This window comes from Plasmopara halstedii (assembly GCF_900000015.1).
Source record: "Plasmopara halstedii genome assembly, contig: Scaffold_262, whole genome shotgun sequence".
Taxonomy (NCBI): domain Eukaryota; phylum Oomycota; class Peronosporomycetes; order Peronosporales; family Peronosporaceae; genus Plasmopara; species Plasmopara halstedii.
This window is the reverse complement of record NW_020187183.1, coordinates 1169254-1191245: the sequence shown is the minus strand read 5'-3', so window position 1 is coordinate 1191245 and position 21992 is coordinate 1169254. Positions and strand designations below refer to the sequence as shown.

General features: G+C 47.0%; 5 protein-coding genes across 5 annotated transcripts; 3 read left to right on the top strand and 2 right to left on the bottom strand.

The window, feature by feature from the left end:
* Nucleotides 1–4486: 4486 nt before the first annotated feature.
* PHALS_04699 (camk camkl protein kinase) lies at nt 4487–5449 on the top strand (the record flags this gene model as incomplete). The annotated part of the gene is made up of 1 exon (XM_024722563.1): nt 4487–5449. One exon carries the CDS (start codon nt 4487–4489, stop codon nt 5447–5449), a length of 963 nt encoding a protein of 320 aa, XP_024573627.1.
* Nucleotides 5450–6097: 648 nt separating this feature from the next.
* On the bottom strand, nt 6098–7234 carry PHALS_04698 (diacylglycerol o; the record flags this gene model as incomplete). Its single annotated transcript, XM_024722562.1, has 1 exon — nt 6098–7234. One exon carries the CDS (start codon nt 7232–7234, stop codon nt 6098–6100), a length of 1137 nt encoding a protein of 378 aa, XP_024573626.1.
* Nucleotides 7235–7323: 89 nt separating this feature from the next.
* On the top strand, nt 7324–9400 carry PHALS_04697 (zinc finger partial; the record flags this gene model as incomplete). The annotated part of the gene is made up of 3 exons (XM_024722561.1): nt 7324–7521; nt 7587–8799; nt 8883–9400. The coding sequence occupies 3 exons, from the start codon at nt 7324–7326 to the stop codon at nt 9398–9400; spliced, it is 1929 nt and encodes a 642-aa protein (XP_024573625.1).
* Nucleotides 9401–9628: 228 nt separating this feature from the next.
* PHALS_04696 (coatomer subunit) lies at nt 9629–10507 on the top strand (the record flags this gene model as incomplete). Its single annotated transcript, XM_024722560.1, has 1 exon — nt 9629–10507. The coding sequence occupies one exon, from the start codon at nt 9629–9631 to the stop codon at nt 10505–10507; it is 879 nt and encodes a 292-aa protein (XP_024573624.1).
* A 147-nt stretch (nt 10508–10654) lies between these two features.
* PHALS_04695 (arp2 3 complex 21 kd subunit) lies at nt 10655–11335 on the bottom strand (the record flags this gene model as incomplete). The annotated part of the gene is made up of 3 exons (XM_024722558.1): nt 10655–10797; nt 10865–10972; nt 11062–11335. 3 exons carry the CDS (start codon nt 11333–11335, stop codon nt 10655–10657), a joined length of 525 nt encoding a protein of 174 aa, XP_024573623.1.
* Nucleotides 11336–21992: the final 10657 nt, after the last annotated feature.

Sequence of the window (21992 nt, the reverse complement as noted above, 5' to 3'; positions counted from 1 at the left end):
TCTGAGACACCGTTTCATCCCTAGGACAATCTTAAAACATTCTCCGCTAAGTTACCCCTGTGTCTATGACTCGAAAAACACCCAGCCTCGCTGGTCATAAGGGCACCTGAAGGCAGAGCTCTTCTTCGTCTTCTGCACGCGGTGTATCTCCGGTCAATACGTCCGCGGCTGCACGGGAAGCACATCTCAACCTCGGCAACCAATCCACTTCGAGAAACTGGATAAAATCGAATACGAGTCGAATGCTATGGGAAGACAATGAGGGCGAGGTGCACCAATGGCGCGACGTGAACCCTGCTTTAAAGTTGCGGACACCGTGTCTGTTTCCCGACCTCTCGACTTGCGAATAGAGTGGTATTAGTATCAATCGCCTCGACGAGGCACAGAAACAGCAGTTTGAGGCTGCCCACAGGGCGACTCTCCTGCACTCGTATCCACGTTCAATATTAGACCCTCGTGTGGAATACGTCTTCCGCTCGGCGGATCCCACTACTGAAGCAAAGGACGCGATCACCCGAGCATGGGGTTCTACGTAGTCGGACCCCTGGCCACTCCACAAGCCGAGCTTGATCGACGAAAAGCTCTCTGAGCTCGCTCCTTGGAACCTCAAGAAATTTCAATTAATAGGTACCGCGCTTGACTTCGCGGTCAAAGAGGAGACGTTCCTATGCCCGCAATGCGGACTATTCCTGTGGTGGTCGCCCCTGGTGAAACCGCGTCGGATGTTAAGGGGCTCTATGAGCAATGGGTGCAGCGGCACTGGAAACTTTCCTCTCTATCTTACAGAGGAGCGACAAGGAAGTGGGTGTGCGCGCAGAACGCCATCGTCAATTTGGGTTTTCCAAACACGTTTCGCAGTGCCAACTTCCTGCGTATTGTCGCCCTGCGACACATGAAATAATTCATCACGCTCTTGCAAGCGCTGTGGTTTCTCACACGGGTGAGTCTACGACCACAGCGGCTCAGGGCCATAGCTTGAGCTCAACTCATGGCTTTTTGGTTTGCCGGTCTCCTGCCGAGAAGTGCGGGGCTTGCAACGACTTGAAGCGTCACGATTACTCCAGACTCTCGAGGTTTTCCGCACAGCGGTAGGAGACCTCGGAGAGATGCTCGGCAAAGTACCGATGACGACAGACTTTGTCCACCAAAGCTCGAAGAGCATCGCAAGTCACCGGACGGCGATTGATCAAGTTATCATTGTCTGCCACCGACTCTTCTCGATGAGAATGTGACGTTCACTATCACGTGAAAAGCTTTGTGGGTCGACGTCGTTGACAGGTTTTAACCCAGTATCTTGTGAAGTGGCGGGATACCCAAACTCCGAAAACTCGTGGGAGTTTGAGGTGCAACTTTGGCAAGACTGCCCAGACGCCGTAGACGCTTATGATCAGAAGGATTATGACGCTCTACGTCGTTGCAAGCCCCGCACTTCTCGGCAGTAGCCCAGGATGCCGAATGGCAATGAGCTGAGCTTAAGTTATGGCCCTGAGCCGCTGTGGTCGTAGCCTCACCCGTGTTTGCAGGAAGATGAAAGATTATTCCATGTGTCGCAGGTCGACCTTACGCAGGAAGTTGGCGCTGCGTATTCTGTTTGAAGAAGTTACTCAATTGCTTTTTTTAAACGAATTCATTAGCCTATGAACTACTCTTGTTACTCGAACGCTTATTTTAAACGATTTCATTAGCCTACGAACTACTCGAGTAAATGGACTTCGACGACCACAGCGATACAACAGCTAATACACGCAAGATCATCAAAAGTATGTGGCTACTTGATAATGAAATAGTGCAAATAGTATCATGTAAGGCTTCATACCCGAGAAATAGAGAAGATGGCGTGCTACGCGGACGCCCACTTTCTTGTGGCTCCGCGGTTAGATAGACTGCGAGGAAAGGTTCCAGTGCCGCTGCACCCATCGCTCAAAGAGCCATCATCATCTGAAGCGGTTTCGCCAGGGGCGAGCACCACAGGAATAGTCCGCATTGCGGGTATAGGAGCGCCTCCCCTTTGACCGCAAGTCAAGCGCGGTACTATCAATTGGTATATCTTGAGGTACCAAATAGCGAGCTCGGAGATCTTTTCGTTGGTCAAGCTCTGCTTGTGTTGTAGTCAGGGGCCTGACTACTCGGGTGATCGCGACCTTCGCTTCAGTAGCGGGATCCGCCGAGCGGAAGCCAGATTCCACACGAGGGTCTAAGATTAAACGTGGATACGAGTGCAGGAGAGTCGCCGTGTGGGCAGCCTCCAACGGCTGTTTTTGTGCCTCGTCGAGGCGATTGGTAATGACATCACGTTCTCCGCAAGTCGAGATGTCGAGAAATGGACACGGTGTCCGCAAGGCTCGAGCAGGGCTCACATCGCGCCGTTACCGCACCTCGCCCTCCACGTCTTTCCATGATGGGAAAAGAGTATCCGACTCGCAAACAACTTCCTCCAAATCCTCGACGAGGTAATCCGTAGCCCGTGGTGGGCGCGGTGTGCGGCGCTTGGTAACCGAGAGTTTGGGATGTACTTTCTTTGAAGCCGCGGACGTGCTGTGCGAAGTTGCACCGCGTTACAGAAGAAGAGCTCTATCTCTGAATGCTCTCGAAACCAGCGAGGCTGGGTGTTTTTCGAGTCATAGACACAGGAACCACTGAGCAGAGAATGTTTTACGATGGTCTTGGGGACGAAACGGTGTCTCAGACGCTTAATAGTTTACAAAATGATAACAATCAAAATATCAGTTTAAGTATTTTAATTTTTTAAATGATAAGAAAATAAGTGAGCAACATTAAAAGCTACCAATGTTTACAATTTTATAGTAAGTTGCGCATCAGGCGGTATTGCTACTTTTAAAGCTAAAAATTACCCAGACTGTGGATTTTACCAATAATATATACCAAAATTGGTACGGTCAGTAGGTACTATCATCTAGACGGTGGATACTACAGATGCTGAATACCTTCTGGTAGATACCAAGAATACCATGGATTGTATTGCAAAGCCACTTTTCCTATTTACATTCGAGTTTTAGTTGATTACTGGTACTAAGCTCAATAAGCGCTACGTACCAACCAACATAACTTTTTGCCTTAGATACTGAAGTCAGACCACTGTTCAACTGTACTTGATTGAACCCTTTCCTCAAATTTTATAGACCTGCTATCCTGTAACACAGTCAACTGCGTTCCTACTACATTTTGTACCTGTCATATTTGGATGTGAAAAATCGTGGACTGATATTCAATATCAATGTATGGAGGAAGGATACAATACAGAACGCCTTCGGGCGAAAATCCAATTTATCGTTATTCACACATGATACTGTAAAACTTCATTCTACGTGCTTGGGCTTTCGACCGTTGAGTCGATTCCGGCTCACTCTCGTCTGGCTGACAGAACAGCCAGACGAGCGTTTATTGTGCGTGACGCACAACGTCCCGCTTGCACGACAGAGCGATCCATGATGTCAAAGAGCGCAACGCTCACTGTTGCAAATTATTACATCATGTCGTTCGAGTTATAATGCCGTTTTAAGGTTCATATGTAGGCGGTTAAGTTATATAGTAGTTGGAATACTGGTGTCGCAAGTCATGCCATTTGGACCTCTGAGGTATTCCGTTTTGCGTTCTGTATCCCTGAGTAAAGGGCTTTACGTGCACTTCTGTCGCTCAAACGAGATAAAATACCAACAACGCTCGCAAGGACCTCAACCTCACAATGTCGTCTTTGCAACAAAGTGTGAGAATATCAGTCCAATTTTCTTGTACAGTACCTGTACCGTAATATACTTAAGAAGCGTTATTGAATTTGAAGAAGCGCCTCACTAAACTGTGTCTATAGATCTGCTCTACATTGCACCAGTTGTAATTGGATGTTCAAGAACAGAAGTCCGCGACAAGTTGAAACGAACAGAGCCCGGCACACAATCAACCGATTTGTATGTGACGAAGCAGGTGAATAATCTATCACAATTTTAGTATTAAATTATGCAGTAATTTATAAACCACTGATGGATTACGGATTATCAAACCGATTGAAGAAGAAACTTTCGAGTAGAAGCATAGATATGATGTTTTTCCTACAAGAAGTATTATCGCAAATATTGAGCGGTGCCTTTACATAAATAAAGAAACGTCAATATCTCATGCTGGCTTACCAGCCAAATAACTATGTAATTGTAAGTAACTGGTTTCTACAACATTGCAAGAAAAACCTTTCTTTACAGTGACAGTGTGCCCTGCAGTGAGATTATATAACTCATAATTTTTACAAAAGTCGTACCGCAGCACGTACCCCCAACTCATTTTACAATACCATGTTATGAAAAACAGTACATGTAGCCCACATGTTGACAAAACCTGAAACATTCCCTACACACTTTCGAATTTCGAGCTTGACAAACGAGTTCGGACTGTGCCCAAGCTAGAAATTTTGTTTGGTGGCGACGCCCAATTTCAAGAGGATCAACTACTTGCGTCTGCCACTTGCTACTACCAAATCATGACGAATGCCCCAACTGTAGTCGAAAGCTTTGTACCAGCCGCCACCACAGTCGTCGCACCAACCGATGTATTGTCGCGCTACACTCGCTGCAAGGTTCTCCGTGTGACACCGTACGGAGAGACTGCATTATATCAAGACAGCAAATACAAAAAACTTGTTGTGTTGAAGCGCCTCAGTATTGCATTATTGCAGAGAGATGACAAGGGCTCACTTGAAATTGTCAAGGAAAACCCGCTAAATGAACGTGCAGTGATCCAATTACTTGATGATCCGCTCACTGCTCACGCTCCAGGACGCGAATACGTTGTCGAGTATAAACGAGAAGGATTCTTCACAATTGGAGACAATATATTCATTGCCATGGACTTTTGTGCAGGCGGAGACCTCTATGATTACATAACCGCAAAGTCTAGCCGACGACTTCCTGAAGCTGAAGCATTATGGTTGTTTGCTCAAATTGCCAGTGGATTGAACTTTCTCCATGCAATTGGAGTCGCGCACCGCGATTTATCGCTTGAAAATGTACTGCTGAAGGATGGCAATGTAAGAATCTGTGACTTTGGCCTCAGTGCCGACGCCAACCTCTTTTCCACTGATGTGGTGGGCAAGTTCTACTACATGGCACCAGAAGTGACACAAGGGGTTGTGTATGATCCCAAATGTGCCGATATCTGGTCTCTCGGTATACTTCTATTCATAATGCTGACCGGCTCACCTTTGTTTGCTGATGAAGACGCCCGTGCCCCAACTTTTCGCGTGTTAAACAAGTATGGCGTTTGCAAAATATTAGAGCTATGGGGTCTCAAGGAGTATTTCTCCAACTCGACCATAACTTTATTAGCAAGCATGCTGCAAGTGCAACCGTCACGCCGTCTCACCGCGAAGGAATTGGCTCACTGCACTTTGTTGCGTGGCCTCAGCACCTGCGCAAGGTTGTCCAGTGTGGCTTCGACTGCCTAGGCAGTTAGAAATAGATCGCCTCGCGCTTGTGGCAAGTGTAGTATCCACATATAAATTATGGTATTTATTGTAACGTGTACCCTAAAACTTTCATTTTTGGTCTAACCTCGAAACTCAGAGCTTTCAACTAAACTTTCCTGGATATTTCTTGCAAATTAGACGAAACCAAGTCAGCGATCGTTGATGTGAAGCAAGGGCCTTGCCAAGAATTTAATATCATGATGAAATTGCATCTTGCACTTGGGCCTTGTTACGGTTCTTAAAAAGCTGATTTCCTTTCATCAAATCACAAAAAGATTGCGACGAAAACTAAGAGAATGGAACAATACAAGCATTGAAGCAGATTACGGCTCCGAATACATTGTTTTTAATGTCAGTTCTTTTGCTTTATAAGTTTTAATTCAACTTAGTCTTGTATCAAGTCGTTTAATGAGACGCATATGTTCAGCTACGCCTCGAGCTGGATCTGCAATTGTACTTTCTTTCGTGCGCTGACGTGGATCTCATCACAGTCTCCAAAGGGTCCAATAATTAGCACAATATAGAGTAACCATAGGTATGTTTTTGTGAGTGAGTACTAAATGTAACCTTCTGGTTTAAGCCAGCAATCTTGAAGCCGGCACATGAGATTGCCAGGTAAATCATTAGCTAGTAAATCTCTAAAGTAGCTTCTGGATCAACTGCGTACACGGCTTTATAGCGATCAAAAAGCTTTTGTAATGCAGTCACGTATTCTTCATGATACTTTCTCACATCTTCTCTCGTTGGATGTTCAATCTTTGGAAAAATTAAAGGCGCACCAACCACAGTTACGAGATCGACGTCCGTTCGTGGCAGATGAAAAGCACTTAAACGACCAAAGAAGAGAGTTCCAGGAATCTTAAACTCATTGAGTTTAAGGCGAAAATTCAGCAAATACGGAAAAGTGTAGTACGCATACTCTTCACCAAATGTGTATACTGGATGCACTTTGTACCCATATTGCAACGCAAGTTTAATGAAGCCAAAGCGCTGCTTAATATACACACGATGCTTGCCTCTCACATACAATGTCGCGTCCTCAAACCCACCCGGCATCAAGCATAGATTCTGTCCCGTTTGAAGTACCTTTCGTACAGATGCCTTGGCAGCACTTGTGAATTCCATCCAATTGATTAAATCACGCATAATTGGGAAATAAAACAAATTCTCCGCTACTAACCAACGACAATTAGCATTTTCGAAGCTCATATGGTGCACGCCTCCAAACGACCATCCACACGATAGTACGCCGTGAGGATGAAAGGCAAACAGCGCATGGTCATTAGGTGGTACAAAAGCTGTCACATCGTTCTTTTCAACAGCCTCACACGCAGCAACAGCTAAATCTAGCGTCTCTTTGCTATCTACTTCAACCTTGATTTTCTCTTCAAACACTGTCACGTTTAGACGAAAATACGGATAATGCAAGAAGATATAGCGCATCAGCTGCCGCGCCCATGGCCACTGATGACGTGAAGGCCTCGTAACGTAGTGATATCCCTCGTATACCACAATAAAGCTCAAGTAAAGTTGTACATATTGCGGAACTGGCGTCTCTGCTCGTGTCACAACCCATCGAAGTATACTTGAAATCGATAATATCCAAAGCACGATAAACCCAGCGAGTCCAAAGACCCAAATTCCGCCAATAAATTGCAGCAATATTGTACGTAAGAAACGACCTTGAATTGTCTGTAGCTCTGGGCGAAGATCATTGTTGCCCCACGCTGGCGTTCGACCCGCTGCAGCGTTCCGGAGTGCCATATTAGAAGAACAAGAATACATGAAACTGCAATACTTAATGTGCCTGAAAATTGGTACATGTGGTTCCAGAGAGAGAATATCAGATTACGATGGACCGCTCGGCACGTGCAGCTCAATTAGCCGCATTGGTTACAGGCCGCCGCTATCGGCTGCTTACGATAACTGCCACAGGAATAGCAGTAGCTAGTGCAGCGCAACGTCTTCAAGAGCTTCCACCCTCGGAATCGTTCGCATCGTCAATGCAGCTCTTTGTCGCGGAATTAATGAGCTCACGCATCAGTGCAATGGTTTCGAATAATATGCTTGTCACCCTTGCTTGATGTGTAATCTCTTATGATATATATGTACACAGATTGTGCTACACTGCTTCGTTATGGCCATGTATCATCTTTTTCTTCTCTTAGCACATGTGGCAGTAGGCAAACTGCGGCCACTAGAACTACAGCAGACGAAGGAGACACTCATTCCTTTCGTATTGTTGCGCTGTCAGCTTCTTGTAAGTACTTTGGAACCGAGTGCAGAGGGACGAAGGATGGAGATTGGACTGCTTGTAGTTTGGCTCACTTCACTGGCTGTACTCCGTGCATTGCTGGCATTGACCCAAGCGAGATTTCAGCATTTGGTGACTCGACCTTTGACACAATTACGGGACTTGCACAGCCTTGGTGTAATATTAAGTGGCATCGTTATTCTGAATATTGGATTGGCAGCGACGTGGTCGCGCCTTGGTCTCTTTTCCGATAGAATTGTGCACGTGCCGTGGTTTGAGGCGTCGCTTATGATGCTAAAGACGGTAGAGCTTGGTGTGCAGGTTGGATATCAGAGCTTGGACGTACGTGCAGCCTATTTGTCGGAGGAAGATGAGGCACATTCTCCGGAGAATAGCGAGTTCCATTTACTGCTCTTACAGACTATGCTCTGTGGATGTTACTTGGTACAGCTTGTGCTGTATTATCTTTATGTCATAAGTGTAGACCAATTCCGCGTGAGTCTTTTCGATCTGATTTTGATTCTTAATGTAAAGAATGCGACTATGCGTTTATTAGACAAGGTGAAGCGAGTCAAGTTGTACCACCAGGTTGTCTTGGATCTAGATCATTTGTTTCCAGATGCAACGTCGGATGAGCTTAAGAGTGTAGCTGACGACGTGTGCGCTATTTGCTTGAAGTCTATGTCTACATCCGCCAAGAAGCTGCACTGTGGCCATCTTTTCCACCAATTGTGTCTCCGTCAGTGTCTCCAAAGGGCGTCAGTGAGTGATGTTTTGACCGGCATGGATCCGCTTACTCGCATGGCTAATGGCCTGAGTTTGGAGAGACCTGAAGTGGCTGTTGCCATTGGAACTTCAAGTTCTACTTCCTTACGTTGTCCGATCTGTCGGAAGCAAGTGTGTGGTGGAAAAGGGAATGAACCGGATTCTCTCTCGCGCGATGAGACTCACTCTAACCGGCGTGACACAGGAACGAGAGAATTACAAGGGAATTTAAGCAATCAAGACGCTGTACAACCCCATCCAGTTGTAGGCCCAGGTGCCGTAGCTCCAGTTGAAGTGCTCCGCTTTAGCAGTGAGTTTCAATCGTCATTTACCTTTACTGACGAGGTTCATTGAGTATTATATGGCTAACTTTTGCTATGATCGATATTGTAGCGGCTTTTCTATCTCGATGGGTGCCATTTCCAAACTTCTCATTTGAGATCGTTAGACATCGCAATAGTGAGCGCAATTTTGAGGTGACGCAGGATATGCTTCAGCGAATATGGGAAGTCTTTCCACAGTACACTCGAGATGAGATTTGTGCGGATCTTATGCGAACTCGGTCAGTTGAGCGCACAATGGAGCGCATTTTGAATGGACATCTGGATGAACAGCGACTTGCAATGGGGTTAAACAATAATGATGATCCTGACATGGATGCGAGTGGTTTGTTAGGCGATGCAATGATTGACTTGGGCGAAGATTTTCGATGGAGTCTTTCGACATTGGCGTCAGCTATGTGGGGTACCAATCAGCCATCTCAAACACTTGCTTCTGTGGCATCAGATTTACCAGCAAATGCTCGTCCGCGTGGCGAGTTCACTCCAGAAGTCAACATCAATGCTTCGGCTGAAGGTGGAAACCAGCCTATTGCTCACAATAATTCAGTGTCTTTCACTACGCGTGACTAGCCTCAGCCTAACACCTCGACGCTTTGAGAAATAATTATCTCGGTGATATATTAGTCAATTAGCTAGTCAACAATATGCAAAGGGTCAAGTCTGAAACTGGAGATTAGGCTTAGGAAGTCTACGCAAAGGTAGACAAAAAGTACATTTAATGTGTTTTCTTACATCAATAGTGACCTGTCATTAAATATATCACCCACGTGGCGAAATGACATTACAAGATCCTTAAGTATGACTGAACCGGACGAACTCTTTACGCTAAAGAATCACGTGTGGACTGGTAACTATGCAAACGCGCTGAGCGAGGGATCCATGCTTAATCATCTGGGTGAAGCGCTGCGTAATGAGCGCGACGTATACGTCTATAGAGCGCAATTAGCGCTGGGTAATATCGCGCTTGTGCTCCGAAGCATTCCAGACGGTGGTAACACGCCTATTGCACTGAGCGCTGTGAAACTCTGGGCAACTTATCTTAGCGGTCGAGGTGATAAGGAAATGATTGATCTGACACTCAAGGAATGGCTGGCTGATCCCACAAGTGGTGAAAACACGCATTTGCTGCTGATCGCCGGTCAGATCTTTTCTCGTGAAGGCAAATACTCAGATGCGTTATCGGCGCTGACTCGTGGTGGATCACTCGAGCATATGCTGTACATTGTGCACCTGTATCTTCAAATGGATCGAATAGACTTGGCTCAGAAGATGGTGGCGGAGATGAAGCGCATTGAAGAGGACTCAACGCTCACGCAACTGGCGCACGCATGGTGTCTAACAGTGCAAGGTGGTGACAAGGCTGATGAGGCTACGCTGCACTTTCAAGAGCTAGCTGATAGATTTGGATCCTCCACGCTGTTAATAAATGGTATGGCAGTAGCATTTATGGCACTCAAGAATTACGTTGAGGCGGAGCGCTTGCTACTAGAAGCCATCGGCAATGATTCAACTAACGAAGACACGCTTATTAATTTGATTACAGTCAGTGCACATCTCAGCAAGCCGACTCACCAATATATTGAGCAATTACAAAAGGTGGCACCTTCAAGTTTGTGGCTAACGAAGTATGCATTGCTAGATCGAGAATTTTCCGAATTGGCTGCCACTTATGCGTAAATTAGACATTGACTCAATTGATAAATTGAAAAGAAAGAGGTGACAAGCTTGTGAACATGTATGCATTATGTTTGTTACTTTGACTTGCACGAGCTTTAAGCCTCCAAGTATATTTGTGTTGGTAAGATTGTCGAGGCAATTCGTCACTTAACGTGTCAGCTCCTTGTTCATGAATTTCCGCTTGGCAAAGAATATCCACCATTTGCTTTTCTCTCCATTTGGGAACACTTCGTCTACAAGACGAAAGGCGATTGCTTCACGTAATTGTTTGAGGAAGCCTCGAATGGTTTCTGCAATAAATAGATGATAGGATTATAAAAGCTTCAAAGGCACTTTCATTTGTCAAATAAATCCTACCTGCTTCGTTCGCGCTAGATGGCGCACGCACCAGTCCACCTAGTGGAAAGCTTGAATCACCTGGAATAGCGAATGTGTCCACTGCTGTTTGCTGCAATATGCGCGTGGCTAAATTAACAAATAAATAAAAATGCACCATAAACTTTGTCAACTTTGGTGTAAATGGTGCTGCCAACTACACTTTGTGCTTCTCGCACCGTCTGCCTTGTTATTACATCGGTCCAGCTTCTTTAAGCACAAGTGTACGAAGAGTGTGCCATATATAAGCACGCGGTCGGCGTTGCCCTTGATCTCGAAATTCGTAAAGAGCACGTTAGCGCGAAAAAGCGTTAAAATTTCATCCACAATGTCGTCCTGATCCTCAGGCGCAGGAGGGGCGGGCCCTCGCGCACGTGTTTTGATGGGAAGAATGGCACAGCCACAAGCCTCCTGCGATCGTAATTCATTCAGTGTCGAGTGATACGCCGGCATGCTTAAGTGGTGCGAGGTGAGGAGTGTACTCACGTCAGATATTCAGAAGCAAACTGTTAAACTTAAATTAATTTGCAAAAGTTCCACATAAGGTTTTCTTACAATTCTGCTTTGGATTTTGTTGGAAATCGATATTATATATGTCTAGCAATAAACGAAGGAAGTCGTCACTTCAAGTGAAAAATGCATGTTCGTATCGGCGCTTTAAGCTAGCGCGCATGCGCGATAGATGATGACATATGTGCGCACGGACGTGCTTGCGCTCGTGCCCTGTCACGAGGACAGACGTAATACCAGCACAAATAAGAGAAAACTTTGACTGCTGTCGCGACTTCGCGCTCAGCAGCGGCTTCAGAACACGCTTGGTAAGCGCCCACGACGCATTTCTAACCGAATGCGAGGTATCGTTTCGTAAACTAAATGGGACTAAGCCATACAAGGGACCAGATTTTGTGCGTCCTTACCTTATGCGCTGCCAAATGTATGAGTTTTTTTGCAGAACTAATTGAAAAGAGGACATTGAAATCGACCTGCATGGCCATCTCCTTTGTGAAACGGCTGAGAACTACTATAACAAGCAAAGTAGATACGTTATTGAACTAGATGTCAACGCTCTATTTAGGCATACACCAGCTATTTCGCTGCGTTTAAACTGACGATTGCAGCGACAAAACTGTCCATGCAGGTGATATTTTCTTTGAGTAGCTAAATACTACATCTACGTTGCCGCTGTCAACGACGCATGCGCAGGAAGCAGGCAATAGAACGCAAATGCAACGCTTTGTATGTTGACGTTGACAAAGAAATGCGCCGGCAATGGCTGCGGTGCGACAGCTGGCAGCACTCTTAAACGTCGTGTCTCCTCTATGATGAAAGCTGTATTCATCGCCGTTTCAAAAATGGCACTTGAAATTCTCGGTCTTTGAGATGCGAGGATGGCATTGCACTGGCTGTTCCAATTTGCGACTGCACGTCTACAACTAAGCCGCGAAGTGTCATCATTGAAGGCAGAACATATCAAAGTTGGGTTAAATTCTGCGCGATTTATCACAGTGCGGCCAGATTGATTTTGTTTATTTACGTTGAAGCTGATGCTCGCTGATCTGATGACCAACGCGCACGACGCCTCAAGGATTACCACGCTTCATGATCTCACGCGTATTGGCTAGAAGAATGCAAAAGACTGTCATTGACGTTTAGGAAAATGACAAGAATTTGAAAAGGATCGGAAAGCGCATACGAGGTAAATATTGGAAGCTGACGTCTCATCAAAGTGAATATACAATTAGCGCCAGTCATTGTTTTCGTCATTTAGCTCGTGAGTGGAAGAAAAGTAGACGATTTGTCTGTCCAACATCTCGAAATGATTTTAAGCAGAAAGCGGTAAGAATCCGTGTAGAAGTTTGACATTCTTAAAGAGAAGCTTATCATCCGGATTAAGATAGCGACTTGTTTGGCTGGTAAGCTTTTAAAATCAAACATTGAATTATAATCAGACTCGATCCGTTGTCGGCAAAATTGCATGCAAAGAGACACCAATTACTTTATAAGTCTGAGACCCAAACTAGAAATTATTCATAAATTCTCAGAATACAGCTCATATTCCGTCTAGTAATCAAAACAAGTGTGAGGTTCAAGACAAACAATCCATTTATTTTTCTTGAAAATTCTACGGCAAGCGTACCGACGTTTCCTACGGACCTTCTCGACCTTACAGTTTCCCATTGCTCTCACTCTCATACTGATCCTTTACCTTGGGCAATCCGACCAGACAATGTACGAAGTGAAGAATTTTATCGAATGTCATGCGCCGATGTGCGACGCAATGGCTGAAGGCTATTATGTGTAAAAATAACAAGTTGGTTTTAGAAGCAGACAAAACAAAATGAATATTTAGTAAAGAATACTGTTTATTGAAGACTGATAGTCTTTACTCCTACATTTATGAATCCAAGTTGCGACAACAGAACCTTTCAAAGTCCTAGCAACAAGAATATTGAAATATCCTGAAAAGAATGCAAACACATCATGGGTTCTGTGTAGGCTCTTCGAAGCCATACTACAATTCCACTTTACGAGCGAGTGTGGTTATTGGTGAGGGCAGAAAGCGTTTCGTTGTTCATTTGTCTACTTAAATTCGATCAAAGCACATTAATCAAACTCCGTCATAACCGCGCTGTAAAGCGCAGATCTCGATCCAAAATAGTGGCCACGAGCAAGCCATATTGGCGAAATCTTTGTCTTGGTTCGGCAAATGGCTCGTTTACAACAGCAAGATGAGCCACCTACCTTTCTTGGTCCATCAATGCGACAACGCCGGCATTACTAAGCACAGCTTTTGAAAGATCAAAACCAAAGCTCGTTGCCTTGGTCAACCGAGACTATAGCACAATCGGCAGACTGACCAAGGGCACCGCCATATACGGTGGGAATCGAATCTATTGACATTTCTCACATGCGCAGAAATACCCCTACAAAGCGATGTCTAAGCCGTATATCTGTAGCAAAATGGCCTGTCAGGTGCCTCGTATAGTATTCTGCTCACGGCTCTTGTCGATAGTTATCACCACACCTTGAATGGCGTGTGGTTCAGCTCGGTATTCAGCAAGTTTTCAAAACGAGAAGCGGTGCATTAGTGCATCAAACGCTTCGAAAGAACAAATTTATTTGCGTTGCTTCCTAAAGTATTCAGCGTCGAAACACATATTGAGTCTGATTTGCACGCTGCACATACCTCTTTGGCTTTGCGCGACGTCCCCATCGCAAAATTCGACACCGGATAGTCGAGATGGCGCGGAAGCGCATCCAGTACCACATAAAGCCGACTTGCACTAAACCTCACCTAGTGAGTTTGGCAAAGACGGATAGTCATCTTGCCATCCCCTCCGAGAGATGCAGTGGTGACAACGCTGTGCAACTTGACACATAGCCTGTATAAATCGCACATAAATCTTGGCAGCGCAGGTGCATGTTGATCTTGACAAATAAAATATTTCATAGCAAAAAGTCTTTGTCGTGAATAGCATAGTCCTCCCTGCAAGCTTATGCTGGCGAGAGGCAAACGCGATGACGCTCCATACCATATTACCATTTGCTTAACGTGGAGCACATCTTATGACAGCTGCCAAATCATCTGAGACGACACGAAATAGCCAGGTTTATCTAAAAGGGCCAGAGTTGTGGCTCAAATATGGCTTTCTTTCATCACTTTGAAGTCCGCATTTTATGCTGCATTTTAACGAAATCTAACATCCATTTCATGGTGAGCGCTGATAACTGTCGTGATACGCACTACGCTTGTGTAATAGCTGGCCAGATCATCTCAATTCCATAAACACTCTTGGGGTAGTGGCACTGGCTAATTCAGGAAAGCCTACATGATCGCGAAATCTGCCCGCAGACCATGCTTTACAATGAAATCTCGAAGAAATGAAATTGTCGCCGAGAACACACTTGTAAATTTCGGTAGATAGTTTGTTTAGGCGACACACTTGAATCCTGCTGTCAAGTAATTTATGGAGGATCTCTTCATCCAATTAATCAATACCGCGCGTTTATGGAGGGATGATCGTCCGAATAGCTTTGCATGTGCCGTGATGCGGCGTAGATAGCTGCACCATCAGACGAATGAGCGTCGCTGGTGCATTTAACAGACCCTGGACATTGCCAGCAAATCTAAAGACTTTGCTCAAAGTGTTTTCCGCAGTAAGAGGGGTATTGTTGTCGCTCATGATCAATTTGTAGTAACCATCGACTGGGTCAGGAACAGTCTGTAGTAACCATCAACTGGGTTAAGAACAGTTTGTAGTCACCATCAATTGAGTCAAGAACAGAGAGCAAGATGCTGTAAGCTATCATTATTCTATTGTGAGGTTTTACTATGAGGCGGGTTCTTGTCAACTTAGCGGCTGACATTAGCCTGCACAATTCGTCACTTATCACTCGCCTTCCAGACTAAAAATCAGCGTCGAGCGGGAGACATAATTCTGCCACTAAACTCACTTCGTGCTTTACGCATGAGAAAGTGTCAATAACTCCATATTATTATTATTTTGATATGAGTTATCGATGTTGAATACAGCGTTATTTACGGAGTTCAACACGTGCGGTGGGTCTAGTTGTACTATTCTTCAGTAAAACTTAAAGAAATCGGCTAACTCTTTAAGGTATCTTTCCTGCTTTTCGCGCTGTAGCAGACTCATCCATGACGGAAGATGCACTCAGCTCCTTTTCTAGAAATTGCCAACCTGGTGATACCAGCGTCTTGTGATTTGTTCCGTGGGATAGTTTCTTCAGCTTAACTAGAGCTCCTACTTTACTTCGTTTTATCTTTTTCACCGATATTGATTCCCGAAGATCTTAGACAGCAAATAAGTAATAGCACACCATCGTTTTATCCTTTTCACCGATTGTGATTCCTGAAGATCTGATACAACAAAATCCTTGTCATTAGAAATGCACTGTCGAGACCGCGACAAAAGCTCGCTATCTCCCATTTTGTCTAGAGGTTGCCGTGTGATGCCGATTACATAGTTCAAGGATCATCTCACTATCGTTGCATACTGTCTCGAAGAATACCACAGCATCGGCCAAGGTAACTGCTGCAAGCTTGAATAGGGTTCAGCTTCCTATCAGGGGTACCGTAGTAGTATTAAGTGGGGAGCTCCAAACGATTTCAATTTCGAGTAATCCATGGCTCATGGATCTCCAGCCTCGCCATATTAAGGCTGAGATTGTATGCTGAGTCCTGGTTTATGAGCAAAAGTTGTTCGACGCGGTCAACGACTTAAACCTTATGGGGAGGGTAGGTCAAAATCATCTTCAATACTCTAACCATTGCTTCCGCCGGAAAACATTGTAACGGAACAAGTATTTGTATTCTTGGCAAACGTTGCACGTATCTATTGGTTGAAAAGTAGTGCTGCCAGCGACGTTCATTCGCTGGTGACACAGTTAATCCGGCCACATCACAGTAGCGCACTGCGATATATTCACCCATAGTTGTGAACAGCAGAGGAAGTCGGGTGTGAATATTCATCTTTTTAAAGTTAGCTGATTGCGATCCGCTGCTTAAGTATAAAACGAGGAATACGATCTTAACCAGTATTCTTCGTTGCAAAAGATCTACGGCAGCCTTGCTACACTTGGTAGCACTTGTAGTCAATCGACACCTGAGTCGTTACGACTGGCCCTCTTCGAGGATGAAAAAGTTCTCTTTCTTCCCCCAGGGCATGCCGGACGGGCTTAAAAGGATCATGTCTCCACTTGGCCTCGAGGATGTGCTACACCTCGCTTTGCAAGGATCAACGCGCGTCTAGAGGCGTTTACAAGATGTGAAAATGCTGTGTTAAAACACCCGCCGCAAAAGATGTCGACGTCGGCCGCGTCCATGACGCCACCGTCGACGACGAATGACTCTCCCATCCGACCCAAGCCGCTCACGGTGGAAGTTGAGACCTTCGAGCGCAAGGATGGAGAGAATCTTCTGCTTTGGTTGAGCGAAGTCAAGATTGCTATGGCGTCCGCCATGCTCCTGATCGAGCAATAGCGCGCGGCGCTAGCTATCCTTAAGCTCGGGGATTGAGCGCGAGAATGGACACTGATGTGCAGCATTTCGGCCGAAACAGCGTTTCCCCCCTGGACGCAGCTGAAGCTGCAGCTTTCACAAGTTTTCTTGCACCCAAACAGGTTATATCGCGTTTCCTTGCCGCCCGTCAGGGCAAGAAGGAATTAGTGGACTTTGTCCAAGATTTGCGTACTCTCATTGCCGGCGTGATCTGGGTAGTTCTTCTATGCATCCTTGAGCTAACGAGATCCAAACGCGATCACCCAATCTCGCCCCTCGGCTTCTGCTTGCAGCAGTGCACAGCCGATGGCAAAGTGCGAAGCGTCACAGACGACACTGGAAGGGCAATAATGGTCTGGCAGCACCAGTCTGGTGCATGAAGGAGGCTATTTTTGACCCCGTCAGAGGCCTCCCGGTGATAGGTGTTCCAACATCATTCTTCAATCTTTGTGCAAGTAATTCGCGACGCCAAGCCACATGCGCAAGTCTTTTTGGATCTTCGGAATCGGCCAGTTCACAGTGGCCTCGACCTTAGCGGGATACAATCGAAGGTAATGAAGCATTCTAACAATGGGATTTCTTTGGCGCCGAAGATGCACTTGTCCGCATTAGCATACAGCTTCTTTGTGCGCATGCACTCGAGCTCCGCACTTAATCGGACGATGTGGTTCTCTTCATCTGTCCTCCCGTACTCCGCACGACTGTGGACGAAGATGTCATCGATGTATGTCTGCGCATACGCCCGGTGGGGCCTGAACAGACACGTCACAAGACGATCAAATTTTGCTGGTGTATTTGACAGCCCTTGAGGCATCGCCAGCCACCCCCAGAGTATGCCGCTCGGAGTACTCACCGCTGTCAGCGGATTATCAATCGCTCTCATGAGAAATTGGTAATAAGCATCGACGAAGTCGAGTGCACTGTACTTTGTATATCCAACCATGTTGTACTCGAGAGCATCCTTCCTAGAAATCGACGTATGTGTCGGAATGTGGTCGCGTTGAGCTTATTGCAAGTGTGAACGTTACGTCACTTGTCGTTCGGCTTCCGGGCGCAAAACGTGGGTGTCGAATGGAAAGACTTGCTCTCACGCACCATTGCTGCTTAGTGCTTCGCACGAAAAAAGGCGTCAATGACGTCGCACTGCTCCTTGAACAGGGTCATCGATATGGTAAAAAGTATTTGGTTCCCGGAACCAGATCAACCTCATGACGCACACCTCGGTCCGGAGGTTGGACCGACGGCGTGTCTTTGAAGACGACGTCTTAAAATTCCTTCACCAAGGGCTAGTACGGATCCGATGGATTCTTCAGGATAAAAAATCCACTCCATGCGCTCAACACCCTCTTTATGTCCTCCTGGACAGCTTCATGCAGTTGCGGCGACAAATTGATTTCCTCTTCCGGTCGTAAAATGACCACATCGGCTAAGTCGCCTGCCTTCAAGGCACCGTCGAACTCTTCGAAGGACATTTCGTTCAGCTCAAGAAGAGTATCAACCGCGGGGATAGCCTCGAGGGTGATGTCGCCGTTTCCCTCTCGTGTCATACGGTTAACGAGGGTGTATAGTTGTGCGCCATCGTCTAGGGTAAACTCATCTAGGTACACCCGGTGTCGCGTAGCTAGTATACAGCGTCGCCGTCGCCCCTTTACGGTGGTTGTACGTCTCGGCAAAACCAATGGGAACACGCACTCAGAGTCGTCCAGTGTTAGCCCCACTTCCTACTCCACCGAAGCCTTGATGTTATCATCAACATCCGACGAAGAGCTGCTAGTTCCGGATTATTAGTTAGGTGGATTACGTGCCACTCCACACGCATCTGAAGGGCCTTGGCCAAGATGCCTCGGACCTCGTCCGATTATGCCACTCGTGGCATGCAACAACTGCTATAAAACGTGAGCAGTGCTCGATGGATTACGTGCCACTCCACGTGCATCTTTGGGGCTTCGCCTTCGATGTCTTCGCCCTTGGCCGACCATGCCACGCATGGCATGCAGCGACCGCTCCAATACTTGCGCAGCGCTCAGTGGGTTACGTGCCACTCCACGTTCAGCCCGCCAGCCATGCTCGGGACTCCTGTCCGACACACCTTTGGTCACCAAACTTGGATACTCCAATATCCAGCACGTTGACCAGTGTTCGCGCCATTAGCGGTTTTGCCTTCTCGCAGAGGTGGGTATATGACTCATCAAAGCCCCACCAGTTTACGTGCGCGTACCGCCCAAGGTCTATGACCTTCAGTCTATCCATGGCTCCTGGTGTTCCAATGATACCGTACCAAGGATGAGACCATAATTTGAATCCATGGATAAGACTAGACAGCGTTGCACGATATCAAAGACAAGGAAATTGATACCGAGGTCCACAGGGACCTTCGACACTGTGACGCGTGTCTCGTCGCTAAGCAAACAGTGACGATGTCACTCAACCTCGCCTAAAGCGCCTCAGTATACAGCTGACTTCGTTCAATATGGAGCGTCGAGCATAATTGCCCGAAACCCCGGAGTTGATCAGGATCTTCCATGGCATCTCAAAGCACTTCACGGTCGCTTCCACGACCAGCAATCCCGGCTTGCATATACGCTCCATGTTCAAGAGCACGGAGCTCTTTGGTGATCGGCCCTACCTCCTTAAGGTTCAACAGATTCTAATTTTTCCCGAGTAGGCCTCTTTGCACCTACTGGGTGTTATCGTTTCCCCGCAACAAACCAGACGACTGGAGAAGCGGGACGTCGGCTCGATGAACCTTGACGCGCTTTGCGCAGGGGACAGCCAGTCCGAAGGTGACGGGTTTCTCCACAGGCAAAATACCGTCGTGTGTTCAAACGCTTCTCGGCAGCTCGGAGCTCTGCCTGCTCGATCTCAGTATAGCTGATATCCTCAGGCATGCTTGACAAGCTGCTTGGGTGTGAATTCCAACCAGGTCGTGCCGACTTAAAGTTATTCAAGTTAATTCGGCAATCAATGCCACATTCACCGCTTCCTTAAAAGAAGACGGGTGCACACGGAAGACTTTCATTCTGGTCACGCCAGTACGGAGGCCCTCCATAAAGACGATCACTGTGACCGCCTCGGGAAGAGGATCAGCTGCCATAACAAGATATTACTTGCGATAAAGTATGCACTGGTCAAGTTCCACGCTCACCTGCCCGACTTCAATCTGCTCGTAATCTCTACAGATCATGCGTCACCTCGCGCTGCGCCTCCATTGCCTCACGTATCGCCAGGTGGCTTTCATTATTTGTAAAAAAAAACTTCGAGGTGAAGTTTAAATCAGAAAAGTAGAATGCTTTGGTTGATGCGTTGTCACGCAGACCAGATTATGAGCTTGCTCTTGTCACGACGGGGACGTCGTCAGTAACGGATTTGACCAGCTTCGCATACGCGGGTGATGGTATGTGCGTAGCGCTGCTGCAGGCTCTTGAAAAAGGATTATGAAAACTCGGACAAGAAATTGTCGTCGAGACTGCGTGTATGTTTACACCGAAATTCGTTGAATATCGAGTTGCTGTTCTATAGCGCCGACTCGACGGATACGCCCCGAATTGTGGTACCTCATGATGAGGATTTGAAATACTGCATCCTCTATGAGGCTCACGACACGCCACTCAGTGGTCATCTCGGTCGTGAGAAAACGTACAATTCTGTGAGTCACCGCTATTGGTGGCCCAAGTTGTACAAATGGACGAGCACCTATGTGCGCACGTGTGAGACGTGTCAACCGGTAAAACCCTCTCCAAATACGGCTGGTCGCTGGCCAGCTTACCGGTACCCTCTGGGTGCTGGCAGTCCATGAGTTTGGCTTTTGTATTTGGCATGCCGAAAGATTCGGCGGGCAACACGGGTGTCGTTCTATTCGTCGACCGGTTGAACAAGATGGCTCATTTGGAGGCGGTGCCAGACACCATTAACGGAGTCGGTACAGCAACGCTATTTGAAGATCGTGTTACCGACAACACGGACTCCCAGAGTCGATTGTCTCTGATAGAGACCCCCGTTTCACGGGAAAATTTTGGTCGACCATCTTTGAGGTGTTCGGCACCAAGTTAGATATGTCGACAGCGGATCATCTGCAGACCGATGGTCAAACCAGAAGGGTGAATCGCGTCATCGAAGACGTTCTTCGCAGCGTCTGCGCTGAGATGCCGAAGTGCTGGAGCGACATGTTGCCACCCGCAGAGTTTGCACTGAACAATGCAGTGCGTTCGTCAACCGGCTACACGCCGTTCTATGTGAGCTGGCTGATTCACCCTCGCGTCCCGCTGACACCGCCATCCCACGGCTCAGGGCTTGGTGGGGGAGGAATAGCCGAACGGCTAGCCGATGTCAGCCCCCTCATCATCCGTAAAGAAGTCGATGACTTCTTGTCTACCAGACTGAGTGGCCTACGACACGTTCGCAATGCGATGGTTGAAAGCCAAGACCTGCGGAAACAATATGCAGATAAAAAAGGGAGAGGCAAAGGTAAAGCTTCAGGGTCGGAGACCTTGTTTTATTAAATTAAAAACAAAACTGCCTACACATGCAGCATCTGCTATCTTACGGACGAAGCTTCGTCCACGGTTTATCGGACTGTTTAAGGTGGTGGCCAAACGGGGCCTGGCATACACGCTGAACCTTCCGAAACGGATGCGCATCCACCCGGTGTGTTACGCGGGCTTGCTCAAGCCGTATCGGGATCCGGCGCAAGTGAATGCGGAAGCGTTGGCGCTGGAGCGGATTCCACAGGCCCGCGGCAACCCAGAAGTTGAACCAGCAACTGGTTCTGAGCACGGAGTGCAAAACCTCCATTTCCAATGGAGCCAAGTGCCCCACCGTTGCCTGCAGCGATGCATTCGCCTGCTCCACGGCTAGGAGTCGCTCCGATAGAGAGCAGAGGTCCTCAAGGCGATGCAGCCGGCGCACGACGTGTTTAAATCGTCAAGAGCATCCGCACAGCGATATACTACTTCAGCATAACGCTTAGCGGGGCTCAGAACACGAAGGACCTTGTCCTCAAGGGCTCGGAGAGCATCACGAGTCACCGGACGGCGGTAGACCCGGTCGTCACCGCCCGCCACCGACCTTTCTCGATGAGAACGGTGACGTCTG